General features: G+C 42.0%; 2 protein-coding genes across 8 annotated transcripts in view; one reads left to right on the plus strand and one right to left on the minus strand.

Moving 5' to 3' along the window:
• Positions 1 to 13,292, plus strand: part of RCCD1 (RCC1 domain containing 1) — a 50,702-nt gene extending 37,410 nt beyond the window's left edge. The window contains exons 9-10 of one of the 4 annotated variants that reach the window (XM_023649747.2): positions 274 to 320; positions 13,213 to 13,292. In XM_023649747.2, coding sequence (XP_023505515.1) covers positions 274 to 286 — 13 coding nt within the window. In that variant the 3' untranslated portion in view covers positions 287 to 320; positions 13,213 to 13,292. Of the gene's footprint in view, positions 1 to 273; positions 321 to 1,006; positions 1,396 to 3,164; positions 5,102 to 13,212 lie in introns of those variants that run through there. The other 3 variants (XM_070230854.1, XM_070230851.1, XM_070230849.1) reach the window with 3 other exon arrangements.
• Positions 1 to 15,431, minus strand: part of PRC1 (protein regulator of cytokinesis 1) — a 29,149-nt gene that overhangs the window by 13,204 nt on the left and 514 nt on the right. For all 4 annotated transcript variants that reach the window (XM_023649704.2, XM_023649712.2, XM_023649696.2 and 1 more), the window contains exons 2-3: positions 1,543 to 1,675; positions 1,194 to 1,316 (exon numbers count right to left, since the gene is read on the minus strand). In XM_023649704.2, the coding sequence (XP_023505472.1) occupies positions 1,194 to 1,316; positions 1,543 to 1,675 (256 nt within the window). The remainder of the gene's footprint in view (positions 1 to 1,193; positions 1,317 to 1,542; positions 1,676 to 15,431) is intronic.

Here is a 15,431-nt window from a genome sequence, read left to right on the forward strand (position 1 = left end):
TCAACCTAATAATCCTAAGAACATCACCTAACGAGTAAAAATTTAGTAGTCCTTGCTCTACTCCTAACTGATGAACAGGAAAAAAAAAGTGGCAGTTGTATGTCCTATTCAACACCGGTGAATTAAGAGCTCTCATGTAATTTAAGGGAGAGGGGCTACTGTACACCTAACCTCTCATTAAATTTCACATCGAAATTTAAATTTAAAAAAAAAGTCCAAATGAAACTATTTGTCCAAAATCAATGATATTTATGCCATTTCTGTTAATTCCAGGAAACCCCACTGATGTCATGGTCTGCCTGATTGCTCTTGGCTGCCAGGTATGAAGTGTCCTTAACGCTTTAAAAGCAGTCTCCCTCCTAGGCTGACTCCATCTAGATATCCAGGCAGTTCTTCCTGTAACAGGGGAAGGGACCCAAGAACCTTATGGGTGCCACACCAGCCACAGTGTGCTGTCCCTGCACCCACATCTGTTCTGATCACCTTCCCACACTCTACGTATGTTTTCATTTTTAGGATTCCAACACTGTTTTTACTGGTTCTCCCCAGGGATATGTTTTGGGGCCCCATCTGTTATTCATTTCATCCTTGTTGGTGTCCTCATTTAAGCCCCTGACTTGTGCTGGGCCATAATACAGCAACCTCTCAGCTAGGTCCACGGTAACTGTGGCATGCTCTGAACTTGCCCATGTCCTCCTGATATCCAGCTATGGAGACATTTCTTCTCAAGTAGCCATTTTGGCTGGCTCAGTGGTATGCAGCTTCTGGATATGAAAAAACCCACAAAGGCAGGTTTTTGGGTAACTTTCCCTTGCATCACTAGTTACTTTTGCTTCCTAGGTAGTTCTTTTCATTTTCGTTCAAAGAAAGAATAGTATAGTACCATCTTGCCTGGCTTCTCCTCAGGGTTAAAAAATTTTTATATGCCCTACAAGTTGATAGCCAAAGAAAGCTTGTTTTTGATCAAACCATTGCAACACTTATTAGCTTCTTCACCTCTCAACAGGGTGGGCAACCCTTTACATAAGTGAACATTACTTTGCTGGAACTAATTAACCAGGCAGCGTGTTTCCTCACTTCTCATGTCCAGTACCACCCTACCCTACAAAGAAACTTTCCACTTGCAGCCCTAAGTCAAAGCTCCTTCCTAAATCTCAGACTCAAGCAGGATCCCCGGAGACCCGACCAGGTACCTGAAATGGCTCGACATGTAACTCGCTGCACAGGGTGTTCAGCTCTTTTTGACAGATGGAGATGCTTTTGATGAGCCTTTCCTTCAGGCTTTCCTCTTCAGCAATCATCATATCCAGGAGGTCCTACAAGAGAAAAAACAGTCCTATAAAAATTTAAGGCCAATGGGAAAAAAAAAACCCAAACCAATAAATAACACCAAAACCTTCATAAATACAAATTTTTAAGAAAGGAATTAAAAACAAACAAAACCAGAAGAGCATGTGACATCCTAGTGTCACTTCTATATGCTATCTCAGCGATCTTACCCCGTCCCACTGCAAAGAGCCCACCCAGTACTTCTCAACTCACCTTGATATGTTTCTTCACAACCTCGGTTCTTTGTAACCGCTGGTCCTCTGGAATCCCAATTAATTCCCATATTTCCCGAAGGTGATTCAGGGCTTTCTGGAGACATACTATGGACTCCTCTGCCAGCACCTCACTGAAAAGCAAAAGAGAAGTCAGTTACATGAGCCAGTGACTCCAGACTAAAAGAAGTATTTAAAGGAACTAAATAAACTAGTTTCTCAATGGCCTCAAGGATAAAACAAATTGAAAACAAGCACTCAGCTTAATTTATCTTTAACCACTCCCCTCCACTTCTCTCTTAAAACACGACAACACTGGCACAGCAAAATTCAGTATCATATTATATTGTGGAAATTCAATCTTCCTAATAATACTCAGAATCTGGACTTTCATCAATGACTCTACCTAAGCAGTATAAGAGAGAATTATAAATCCTTTTTTTTGAGGAAGATTAGCCCTGAGCTAATGTCTGCCGCCAATCCTCCTCTTTTTGCTGAGGAAGACTTGCCCTGAGCTAACATCCATGCCCATCTCCCTCTACTTTATATGTGGGACACCTACCACAAGTGGTGCCATGTCCGCACCTGGGATGCAAACTGGCGAACCCTGAGCTGCTGAAGCAGAACATAACCACTGCACCACCGGCCAGCCCCTATAAATCCTTTTGTTAAAAAAAAAACGGGCCGGGGGCTGGCCCCGTGGCCGAGTGGTTAAGTTCGCGCACTCCGCTGCAGGCGTCCCAGTGTTTCGTTGGTTCGAATCCTGGGCGTGGACATGGCACTGCTCATCAAACCATGCTGAGGCAGCATCCCGCATACCACAACTAGAAGAACCCACAACGAGAAATATACAACTATGTACTGGGGGCTTCTTTGGGGAGAAAAAGGAAAAAATGAAATCTTTAAAAAAAAAAAAAAAAAAAAGGCCAGCCCCGTGACCAAGTGGTTAAGTTTGCCCGCTTCACTTCGGTAGCCTAGGGTTTCACAGGTTTGGATCCTGGGCGCAGACATGGCACCGCTCATCAAGCCATGCTGAGGCAGTGTCCCACATGCCACAACTAGAAGGATCTATAACTAGAATATGCAACTGTGTGCTGGGGGGCTTTGGGAGAAGAAGAAGAAGAAGAAAAAAAAAAGAAGATTGGCAACAGATGTTAGTTCAGATGCCAATCTTTAAAAAAAAAAAAACCAAAAAAACAGGAGCTTGCCGGTGGTGTAGTGGTTAAGTCCGAGGACTCCACTTCAGAGGCCCAGGGTTCACTGTTTCAGATCCCAGGCACAGACACACACACCACTCATCAAGCCATGCTGTGGTAGGCATCCCACTTATAAAGTAGAGGAAGATGGGCTTGGATGTTAGCTCAGGGCCAGTCTTCCTTAGCAAAAAGAGGAGGATTGGCAGCAGTTAGCTCAGGGCTAATCTTCCTCAAAAAAAAAAAACCAAAAGAAGAAGAAGATGGCAAAACTACAGTGAAAGGAAGCAAATTAGCTGCCTGGGATCAGGGCAGGGGATCAAGAGTAAAAGAGCACAAGGAGACGTCACCAAGATGGCGGAGTGAGTAGTCTTCTTTGTCTCTCCCCCTTCAAATCTACAACTAATTGGACATTCGTTGGTTAACAAAGGATATCCATACAGCACCTCAGGACGCCTGAGAGACCTGTGCTGCTATACATCAGAAGGCGGATGGACTTCCCCCCGGGAGGAGGTGGAGATAGGTGACCCACGGACAGCCTAGTACCTGCAAGTGACTTTCTTCCAGTGGACTCCCCCATAGCATTGCCACGCACCAAGGGCAGGAGTGTTTGCACGCCGGCAGAGCGACGGTGGAAACAGGTGACTATAGCCCTACCTAAGCCCCTCGCTATTACACCTAAGCCCAGGGGGAAACTCGAGGGTCCTGCACCGGCGGCAGGGAAAGCCTCTACTCACCATTAGCGGAGAGGCTCTGCCTGGCATTCAGAACACCGGGAGGCTTCTGAAGAGGAGGATTCTGAGCAGGGCAGCAGCCCGCCAGCCGCCGCCAGACTCACAGACTCCAACTGTCTCCCAGACGGGAAAAGGGCCTCCCGGAGATCCCGTGGGAGTGCTCTGGGGCTGGGTGGAGTTCCAGCTGCCAGTTTCTGCAACCCAGGGGGAAACTCCAGGGTCCCGCACCGGCGGAAGGGAAAGCCTTCACTCGCCATTAGCAGAGAGGCCCTGCCCAGCATTCAGAATGCCAGGAGGCTCCCAAAGAGGAGGATCCCGGGCAGGGCAGCAGCCCGCCAGCCACCTCTGGACTCACAGACTCTGGCTGTGTCTCAGAGGAGGCAAGAAGCACCCAGAGATCCTGTGGGCGTGGTCGGGGGCTGGGTGGAGCTCCAGTGGCCTGGCTCCATGGCCCAGGGGGAAACTCCAGGGTCCCACAGCAGCCTCAGCGAAAGCCTCTGCACAGCCCTAGTGGAGAGGCCCCAACCGGCAATCACAAGGCTGGAAGGCCCTGGGGCAAAAGTAGCACAGCTAGGTGAGCTAATCACAGACTGCAGAAGATACCTATAGCTCTGCTGTGACCTATAGTGGACAAGTGAGATTTTGTGGGCTCTGACAGTGACAGAGCTGTGAATATAGGTGATCCTGCTCCCGGCTGCTGGGAAAGCCCATAACACCACTGCAGACCCCAAGGAGGAAGCACGTCTAGGTGGTCTGCAACAGTAGGCACCAGCAGCCTGAAGCCCCCTTGCGATTGCCCCCACAGCTGAAGAGGGACCCCACAGGACCACTGTGACTACGAGGAGGAGCCCAGATCCAGTCAGCAACAGCTGACAGGGTTCCTGGTCGGTGCAATCTAAACAGCTGCTACCCCCCACATACCACTAGAAACAAGTGGAAGCAGTAACTAAACTCTATCTCTATGTGGAGGCACAAATCCACGCCATCAAGCAGTATGAAAAAATATATTAAATCTCCAAACCAGAAGGAAAATGACAAGTACCTAGAAAACAATCCCAAAGACCATGAAATCTATAACCTAAATGACGATGAATTCAAAACAGCCATTATTTAAAAACTCAATGAGTTAAAAGAGAATACAGATAAACAACTCAACGAATTCAGGAGCTATGTCACAAAAGAGCTTGATACTATAAAGAAGAACCAAGCAGAAATACTGGAGATGAAGAACACAATGGAGGAGAGTAAGAAAAATCTGGACTCTCTGAACAGTAGTGTCGATAACATGGAGGACAGAATTAGTAACTTGGAGGATAGGAATATAAAAATGCTGCAGACAGAGGAAGAGAGAGAACTAAGACTAAAAAGAAATGAAGAAACTCTCCAAGAATTATCCGACTTAATTAGGAGATGCAACATAAGGATTATAGGTATACCAGAGTGAGAAGAGAAGGAGAAGGGGGCAGAAAGCCTGTTCAAAGAAATAATGGCTGAGAATTTTCCAAACCTGGACAGAGAGAGATGGAACCTCATGTGACAGAAGCCAATAGATCTCCAAACTTTATCAACGTAAGAAGACCAACCCCAAGGCATACAGTAGTGAAGCTAGCAAAAGTCAACGACAAAAAGAAAATACTAAGGGCAGCCAGGCAGAAGAAAATAACCTGCAAAGGAACCCCCATAAGGCTGTCAGCAGATTTCTCAGCAGATACCTTACAGGCTAGAAGAGACTGGAATGATATATTCAAAACTCTGAAGGACAAAAACCTGCAGCCAAGAATACTCTACCCAGCGAAAACATCCTTCAAATACGATGGAGAAATAAAAACTTTCCCAGATAAACAAAAGTTAAGGGAGTTCATTGCCACAAGACCTCCTCTTCAAGAAATGCTCAGGAAGACCCTCATACCTGAAAAATCAAAAAAAGGAAAAGGGTTACAAAACCCAGAGCAAAGGAGATAAGCAGAAGGACAATAACAGAAAGTAGCAGCTCTCCATCAGAACAGGTTAGTAAAAGTTAAATAAAACATTAAAGATAAATGGAATGGAAACACCAAGAATAAATAAAATCCTGTCATTTTAACCACAAACTCACAACACAAGAAGGAAGAGGAAAAAAAAAAATCTGACAATAACAACCTAGAAGGGGAAAAGAAAAGGGATGGAACGTTTTAATTTAAGGAAATAAGAGGCTATCAGAAAATGGACTATCTCATCTATGAGATGTTTTATACAAACCACCTGGTAACCACTAAACAAATAACAAGAATAAAGACACAAATTACAAATAAGAAGAAAGCCAATACAGAAATTTACCTACCTGAATTAGTAATCCAAAAATCATGGGACAAGAAACAAAGGAAATGCAAGAGAACCTGAAAACAAGTGATAAAATGGCAGCGGTAGGCCCCCACATTTCAATAATCACTCTGAATGTAAATGGATTGAACTCTCCAATCAAAAGACACAGAGTGGCAGGATGGATCAAAGAACAAGACCCAACAATGTGCTGCCTCCAGGAAACACACCTCAGCCCCAAAGACAAACACAGACTCAGAGTGAAGGGATGGAAGACAATACTCCAAGCTAATAATGAACAAAAGAAAGCTGGTGTCACCATACTTATAATCAGACAAAGTAGACTTCAAAGTAAAACAGATAAAGAAAGACAAAGAGGGGCAGTATATAATGATAAAAGGGACACTCCACCAAGATGACATAACACTTTATATATATATATACGCACCCAACACAGGAGCACCAAAATTTATAAAGCAACTCTTAACAAAACTGAAAGGAGACATCAACAACAATACAATAATAGTAGGGGACCTCAACACCCCATTAACACCAATGGATAGATCATCCAGACAGAAAGTCAACAAGGAAATTATAGAATTAAATGAAAAATTAGACCAGATGGACTTAATAGATTTATATAGAACACTTCATCCAAAAACAGCAGGTTACACATTCTTCTCAAGTGCGCATGGAACATTCTCAAGGATAGATCATATCTTGGGAAACAAAGCAAGCATCAATCAATCCAAGAGGGTTGAAATAATATCGAGCATCTTTTCTGATCATAATGCTATGAAACTAGAAATCAACTACAAGAATAAAGCTGGGAAAGGGGCAAAAATGTAGAGACTAAACAACATGCTACTGAACAAATAATGGATTATTGAAGAAATTAAAGAATAAATCAAATATTACCTGGAGACAAATGAAAATGAAAACACGCCATATCAACTCATTTGGGACACAGCAAAAGCAGTCCTAAGAGGGCAATTCATTGCAATACAGGCTCACCTCAATAAACAAGAAAAATCTCACATAAGCAACCTCAAACGACAACTAACAGAATTAGAAAAAGAAGAACGAACAAAGCCCAAAATCAGTAGAAGGAAGGAAATAATAAAAATTAGAGCAGAAATAAACGATATTGAAACAAAAAAGACAGTAGAAAGGATCAATGAAACAAAGAGTTGGTTCTTTGAAAAAAATTAACAAAATCGACAAACCCTGAGCCAGACTCACTAAGAAAAAAGGAGAGAAGTCTCAAATAAATAAAATTAGAAATGAGAGAGGAGAAATCACAATGGATACCAAAGAAATACAAGGGATCATAACAGAATATATGAAAAACTATATGCCAACAAATTGAACAACCTAGAAGAAATGGATAAATGCCTAGACTCTTACAACCTCCCCAAACTGAATCAGGAAGAAAGAGAGAATCTGAATAGACCAATCACAAATAAAGAAATAGAAACAGTAATCAAAAACCTCCCCAAAAACAAGAGTCCAGGACCAGACAGCTTCTCTGGAGAATTCTACCAAACATCCAAAGAAGATTTAATACCTATACTTCTCAAACTATTCCAGAAAATTGAGGAAGATGGAGCACTCACTAACACATTCTATGAAGCCAACATCACCCTGATCCCCAAACCTGACAAGGACAACACAAAGAAGGAAAACTACAGGCCAATATCACTGATGAACATAGATGCAAAAATCCTCAACAAAATTCTGGCAAACCGAATACAGCAATACATCAGAAAGATTATACACCATGATCAAGTGGGATTTATACCAGGGACACAGGGATGGTTCAACACCCGCAAGTCAATCAATGTGATACACTACATTAACAAAATGAGAAACCAAAACCACATGATCATCTCAATAGATGCAGAGAAAGCATTCGACAAGATCCAACATCCATTTATGATAAAAACCCTCAATAAAATGGGTATAGAAGGAAAGTATACCTCAACGTAATAAAGGCCATATATGACAAACCCACAGCCAACATCATACTCAATGGACAAAAACTGAAAGCCATCCCTCTGAGAACAGGAACAAGACAAGGGTGTCCACTTTCACCACTCTTATTCAACATAGTACTGGAGGTGTTGGCCAGAGCAATTCGGCAGGAAAAAGAAATAAAAGGAATCCAAATAGGCAATGAAGATGTAAAACTCTTGCTGTTTGCAGATGACATGATCTTATATATAGAAAACCTCAAAGAATCCATAGGAAAACTATTAGAAACGATCAACAGCTACAGCAAAGTTGCAGGGTATAAAATCAACATACATAAATCAGTAGCATTTCTATACGCTAACAATGAACTAACAGAAAAAGAACTCAAGAACTCAATCCCATTCACAATTGCAACAAAAAGAATAAAATACCTTGGGATAAATTTAACCAAGGAAGTGAAAGATCTATACAATGCAAACTACAAGACTTTCTTGAAAGAAATTGATGACGACATAAAGACATGGAAAGACATTCCATGCACATGGATTGGAAGAATAAACATAGTTAAAATGTCCATACTACCTAAAGCAATCTACAGATTCAACACTATCCCAATCAGAATCCCAATGACATTCTTTATAGAAATACAACAAAGAATCCTAAAATTCATATGGGGCAACAAAAGACCCCGAATTGCTAAAGCAATCCTGAGAAAGAAGAACACAGCTGGAGGCATTACAATCCCTGACTTCAAAACATACTACAAAGCTACAGTAATCAAAACAGCATGGTACTGGTACAAAAACAGGTGCACAGATCAATGGAACAGAATTGAAAGCCCAGAAATAAAACCACACATCTATGGACAGCTTATCTTTGACAAAGGAGCTGAGGGCCTACAATGGAGAAAAGAAAGTCTCTTCAACAAATGGTGCTGAGAAAACTGGACAGCCACATGTAAAAGAATGAAAATTGACCATTCTTTTTCACCATTCACCAAAATAGACTCAAAATGGATCAAAGACCTAAAGATTAGGCCTGAAACAATAAGTCTTCTAGAAGAGAATATAGGCAGTACACTCTTTGACATCAGTTTCAAAAGAATCTTTTCAGATACCATAATTCCCCAGACGAGGGAAACAATAGAAAGAATAAACAAATGGGACTTCATCAGACTAAAGAGCTTCTTTAAGGCAAGGGAAAACAGGATTGAAACAAAAAAACAGCCCACTAATTGGGAAAAAATATTCACAAGTTATTTATCTGACAAAGGGTTAATCTCCATAATATATAAAGAACTCTCACAGCTTAAGAACAAAAAAGATCAAACAACCTGATCAAAAAAATGGGCAGGGGACATGAACAGACATTTCTCCAAAGAAGATATAAGGATGGCCAAGAGACACATGAAAAGGTACTCATCATCACTAATCATCAGGGAAATGCGAATCAAAACTACACTAAGATATCACCTTACGCCTGTTAGAATGGCAAAAATATCCAAAACCAAGAGTGACAAATGTTGGAGAGCCTGTGGAGACAAAGGAACCCTCATACACTGTTGGTGGTAATGCAAACTGGTGCAGCCACTATGGAAAACAGTAAGGAGATTTCTCAAAAAGTTAAAAATAGAAATACCTTATGACCCAGCCATCCCACTACTGGGTATCTATCCTAAGAACCTGAAATTAGCAATTCCAAAAGTCCCATGCACCCCTATGTTCATCGCAGCATTATTTACAATAGCCAAGATGTGGAACCAACCTAAGTGCCCAGCAACTGATGATTGGATAAAGAAGATATGGTATATTTATACAATGGAATACTACTCAGCCATGAAAAAAGACAAAATCGTCCCATTCACGACAACATGGATGGACCTTGAGGGTGTATGTTAAGTGAAATAAGCCAGGCAGAGAAAGACGAACTCTATGACTCCACTCATAGGTGGAAGTTAACATATAGACAAAGAGAACTGATCGGTGGTTACCAGAGGAAGGGCGGGGTGGGGGGAGGGCACAAAGGGTGAAGTTGTGTACCTACAACATGACTAACAATAATGTACAACGGAAATTTCACCAGGTTGTAAACTATCATAATCTTAATAAAAAATTTTAAAAAATGGAAAAAAAAAGAGCACAAGGAAACTTTTTTAGGGTGATCAAATGGTTCTAGATCTTGATGGTGATGGTGATTACATAAGTGTATGCAATGACGAAAATTCAAACTGTATATGTAAAATGAGTCGATTTTACTGTATATAAATTACACCTCAAATCTAAAAGAAAAAAAGAGGGAAGTAAAAGAAATAACTAATGTGGAAAAACAACAAAAAAAGTTGGGAGAGGGGCCGGCCCCATGGTCGAGTGGTTAAGTTCTCGCGCTCCACTTCGGCGGCCCAGGGTTTTGCCGGTTCGAATCCTGGGCGCGGACACGGCACCACTCACTGGGCCATGCTGAGGCGGTGTCCCACATGCCACAACTGAAAGAACGCATGACTAAAGATACACAATTATGTACCAGGGGACTTTGGGGAGAAAAAGGAAAAATAAAATCTTGGGGGGAAAAAAATAGTTGGGGAAGAGGAGGAAAAAACAGAGCAAAAGAAGCCAGGCAAGCAAGCATATATTACTATGTGACTCCATTTATATAAAGTTCAAAAACAAGCAAAACTAAGCCATAGTTTCAGCAGTCAGGATAGTAGCTGCCATTGTCCTGGGAGGTGGTGACTGGGAGAGGGCACAGGAGGGCTCTTTACACTGATGAGTGCTGACTTGTGAAAATCCACTGAATTCACACTTGATATGTGCATGTTTCTGTATGTATGTTATTCTTCAATTACAAAAAGTTTATTTAAAAAAATTATTCATTGTTTATCTGAAATACAAATTTAACTGGGCACCTTGTTTTTTATCTTAAAAAATGTTTAAAAATGATAACCATTAGTCTGCTTCACATAACATTTAAAGATTAGAGATTTTCTCTCCTTTCTCTGGTACAACTGGATAACAAAGAGACTGCTCTGATGCCAGAGAAACTAGAGTCTAGATGTTTTTTGCCACTAGTCAGCCGTGAGGCCTGGAATAAGTCACATAAGCTCTTTGTGTGCTGTCTGCAAAGGATGGGGCTAGAGACTCTCACTGGCCCCCTCTCTCTCTCAGTGTATTCACTGGTTCTGTCAGTCACCAGCCAGCCTAGATCTCCAAGAACATCATTTTCTCCAGAGGTTTTAATATATTCACATCCGAGACATTTCTCTAGCCAAAAAATCCCAATTTAAAGGTTGCCTGTCCTAGTTGAAGAAAAGCTTTTGCACAAATACCAGTTGCCTATACCAGATGGCTAATATCAATACCCAGATAATGAATAGTCTTTAAAAGAATTTACTGTACTCCATTCATTTTAGAAATATTAACAGGTTATTAAGGCATTTATTTAATATAATCTCAATTAACTAAAGTTCAACTAAAGAGCTTCCCCAGGTGAATAATCCCTTTGCACTTCAATTTTAAGACAGAATGCACAAATCAAAATCCTAATTTTTGCATTTCATTAAAAATAACCTACAGAATCTAATCTGTGGTCAGTGTTCAATCTGAATACAGAACCCTGGTGTTGAGCCAGACCAGCCTGGGCTCTGGTCCAAGGGTCACTACTGCAGAGAGTGCTCTCCAGTCTGCTCCAGTCTGACTGGCCCAGCCCATCCTGGCCAGTCTCCACAAGACAACTAGGCTGTCTGTCCAGTCAGGTCCCTGCTGAACCACTGCCCTCAGGAAGCAGAGACTCAATCACCTTCAAAGGAAAAGGCCCTCTAAAACATCTCTCCAGGTTTGTCTCTTCATCTCTCCCACCCTGCACTCCCCAAGACTCCAGCCAAGTGAACTTCCTAAGCATTGCCTCCACAGTGCCTGCACTCAGCCATGTGTAGCTCTCAGTTTTTGATGCCAACATGCTTCTGCACATTACCTTCCACTTGCCACCACCTCCCTGGACAGCTGTGGATTTCTCAGTTGTTCCCCCACCCCCAGCCCAGTAGACCATAAACTTAAGCGCAGGGACCACCACATCTTGTCCATCTTCATTTTACCAGACCCTAACACACAGGAACTGTTCAATAAATGTAAAATGAATGGCCTTGAATTCCTGCCAACTACCGCTGGTGCAAAGGTAAACCGCTACAGCTACTTTGGAAGACAGTCTGGCAGTTCTCAGTTAGACACAGAATTACCGTACAACCCAGGTATTTACTCAAAGAAATGAAAACTTATGTCCACACAAAGCTTGTATACAAATGTTTACAGCAGCATTATTTATAATAGCCAAAAAGTGCAAACAACCCAAATGGCCATCAACTAATGAACAAGCAAATAAAATGTGATTTATCTATACAATGGAATAGTATTTGGCAATAAACCTCAAAAACATTATGCCAGGTGAAAGAAGCCAGTCGCAAAAGACAACATATGGTATGATTCCACGTATGTGAAATATCCAGAATAGGCAAATCTATAGACAGGGAGATTAGTTGTTGCCTGGGGGTGGGGTAGGGGCAGGGGGGAGGGTGTGAAAAGGGGACTGACTGCTAATAGGTATAGGTTTTCTGAAGGGATGATGAAAATGTTCTAAAACTAATTGCAGTGATAGTTACACAACTCTGTGAATATACTAAAAATCATTAAATTGTACACTTTAAGTAGGCGAATTGTATGGTTTGGGGATTCTATCTTAATAAAGCTGTTATTATTATTATAATTTTTTAAAGATTTTATTTTTCCTTTTTCTCCCCAAAAGCCCCCGGTACATAGTTGTATATTTTAGTTGTAGGTCCTTCTAGTCGTGCCATGTGGGATGCTGCCTCAGCGTGGCCTGATGAGTGGTGCTGTGTCTGTGCCCAGGATCTGAACCAGTGAAACCCTGGGCCGCCAAAGTGGAACACGTGAACTTAATCACTCAGCCATGGGGCCGGCCCCATAAAGCATTATTTTTTAAAATCTGACACATAATTTGAAGTTTTCTAAATCTGTGACTTTGTTGAAAAACTTAGATATATTTACTAATTAATTTAATCAAACAAATTACTTCTACAAACTAAAATGATATGATTGGGACAAATGTATAGACCTCAAATCCAATTAAAATCAAGACAAGTATCTGCATAGTGAATGGACTGCTACACATTTAAAGGGTCCTCTGAACTCCAGTAGATGGGCCACTAACAAAAAGCAGTATGCACATAATTGGTTACAAAGAAAAAGTTAACCATCCCTTGGAGCTGATTACTTTAACAAATCTTATTTGGCCTGTTGGAGGATAGGTGTTTGGAATTACCAATCTTCTAGTTAGAGACAGTTCTCATGAGTACCATTTTCAAAGAATTAAAAACTAAAATGTTCCACTCTTCACAACATTCAAACTGTATGAACTTAATTCCTATATCATCCTAACACCTCTTTCTTACATTCCCACCATTAGCCTACTCTCAAAAGACAGCCAGAATCTCACTCCTCCCCGCACCTGGCGGTAGCCGCCCTGGTCCAGGTCATCGCCATCACCTCTTGCCTGTACTGCAGTGGCCTTTCACTGGTCTCGCTACTTCTGCCTTGGCCTCCTTGAGCTTGCTGTCAACAGAGGAGTTGACACCCTATCTTCTTGAGAATCCTCCGGTGATTGCCCGTCTGCCTGTACAGAGGCCTCTGGAACCCTGTTTCAGTACTCCAGTCACAACGGACTCCTTTGCTCTTTTTGGAACCTACGAGGCACTCTCCTACCTCAGGCGCTGGCATTTGGTGTTTGCTCTACCTAGAACCCTCTTCCCGACGTCCACACTCATCCCCTCACCTCCTTTATGTCTTTGCTAAGATCACCTTCTCAGGGAGGCCTTTGAAACTGCCATTCCCCTTTCCTACACCTTCAGTACTCTTTATCCCCTCTCTCTGCTTGATTTCTCTCCACAGCACTTATTACCATTAATGTAAGATTTGCTTATTTATTACCTTTCTTCCGCTATTAGAATGTAAACTCCAAAAGGGCAAGGATGTCAGTTTCGTTCACTGCTGAATCCCCTCCCTATACTTGGCATGGCACCTTATATACATTAAACATTCAAGAACTTTTTTTGAGTAAAATAACTTGACAATTCAAAAAAGTTGTATGATCATAAGATGCGTCAGCACAATCACGGTGAATAATTACCATGGTACATATATACTGCCTTGCTAAATGGTTTCAGGTAGTTCCCAAAAAGGTGCAAATTTGAGACTTTTTTCTTATAATACATCACTGGAAAACTGAGGGTGCTTACAATACTGCCCAAGGACACAAAGGTTGTAAAAAGGACCAATTTTCCCAGTCTCTTGAACCTGTCACTGGGCTGGAAAAGCTCTCAAATGGTCCTCTAAATGATTTCCAACCTTCGGGCAGCATTCACTGATCCACTGTCCTATTTTCTCCTAAACAGCCCTCCAGAGAAGGAGCTTTGTTAAGCCTCATGTGTGCAACCTGTCTGAAGAATCAATAACCAATAGTTAATTCAGCAACCAATCTGATAACCATGATATTTCTCAGGTCTATTTCTCATAGTCCTTTCTTTTTTTTTTTTTTAACGATTTTATTTTTCCTTTTTCACCCAAAGTGCCCTGGTACAGACTTGTGTATTTTTAGTTGTGGGTCCTTCTAGTTGTGGCATGTGGGATGCTGCCTCAGCATGGCCTGATGAGTGGTGCTGGGTCCACACCCAGGATTCGAACTGGCGAAACCCTGGGCCGCTGAAGCAGCGCGCGTGAACTTAACCACTCAGCCACGGGGCTGGCTCCTTATAGTCCTTTCTAAATATAAACACCTGAAATCCAGATTACCCAAAAGTCTGGTTTTGTTCGTAGAGTAATCCCAGTGGCTGTTTTAAAGCCTAATTATATCTGTTGATCTACTGGTAACCCTTTCTCCCCATTCATTCACTGTCTTGAAAGTAGAAGATGCCTGAACAATCCTAAAACTGTTAATGAACTTGAATTTGGACTAAGAGTTTCCTGTAAGATGTCGTCTAAGGTTTTACTCGTCCTCAGAACGCATCATTACCTTAAACGCACGGCAGCTTAAATACGCTGTCCTTTAGATAATAAGATATTGTAACCCACAACCTGATACCGTTGTTTTTCCAACGGTACCAGCCATCTTCTACCCAATTCCCATCCTCCCGAAGGTGAGCATTTGGAGAAGAACGGTCTGAATCCCTAATCATGAGAGACGATGACCCTTACAAAACCATAAGGCAGTCGGTTTGGCCAATAACTACAAATTCTTCAGTAATGAATCATCACAAGTCTTCACCCACCACTTTCAGAAAATAAGGTTAACGTGTGTATCACTCTTAACACACAAGTCCTCTGCACCGATATTCTTATTTCAGAGGCGAGGAGACTGACGTTCAACATCTTGCCCAAAGTCACCGTGCTGGTGAGTGACAGTCCGGTCGCGATATCAAGTCGGACACTCCCCCAGCGCCGCCCGGGGAGCTGTTAAAACGCCTTATTAGGACTTTCTTAACTTGCAAGGAGACCAGGCTCTTTCCCAGTCAAGGGAAACGTTACCACCGCAGCCCGGATACGTCGAAAAACAACGATAATAATAAAGGCTCACGGCTGTATTTAGAGAAACGAGAAGCCCCGACATGAAGCCTCCGCACTTAGAGGAGG

Source organism: Equus caballus, chromosome 1 (genome assembly GCF_041296265.1).
Source record: "Equus caballus isolate H_3958 breed thoroughbred chromosome 1, TB-T2T, whole genome shotgun sequence".
In the NCBI taxonomy this organism is placed as follows: Eukaryota; Metazoa; Chordata; class Mammalia; order Perissodactyla; family Equidae; genus Equus; species Equus caballus.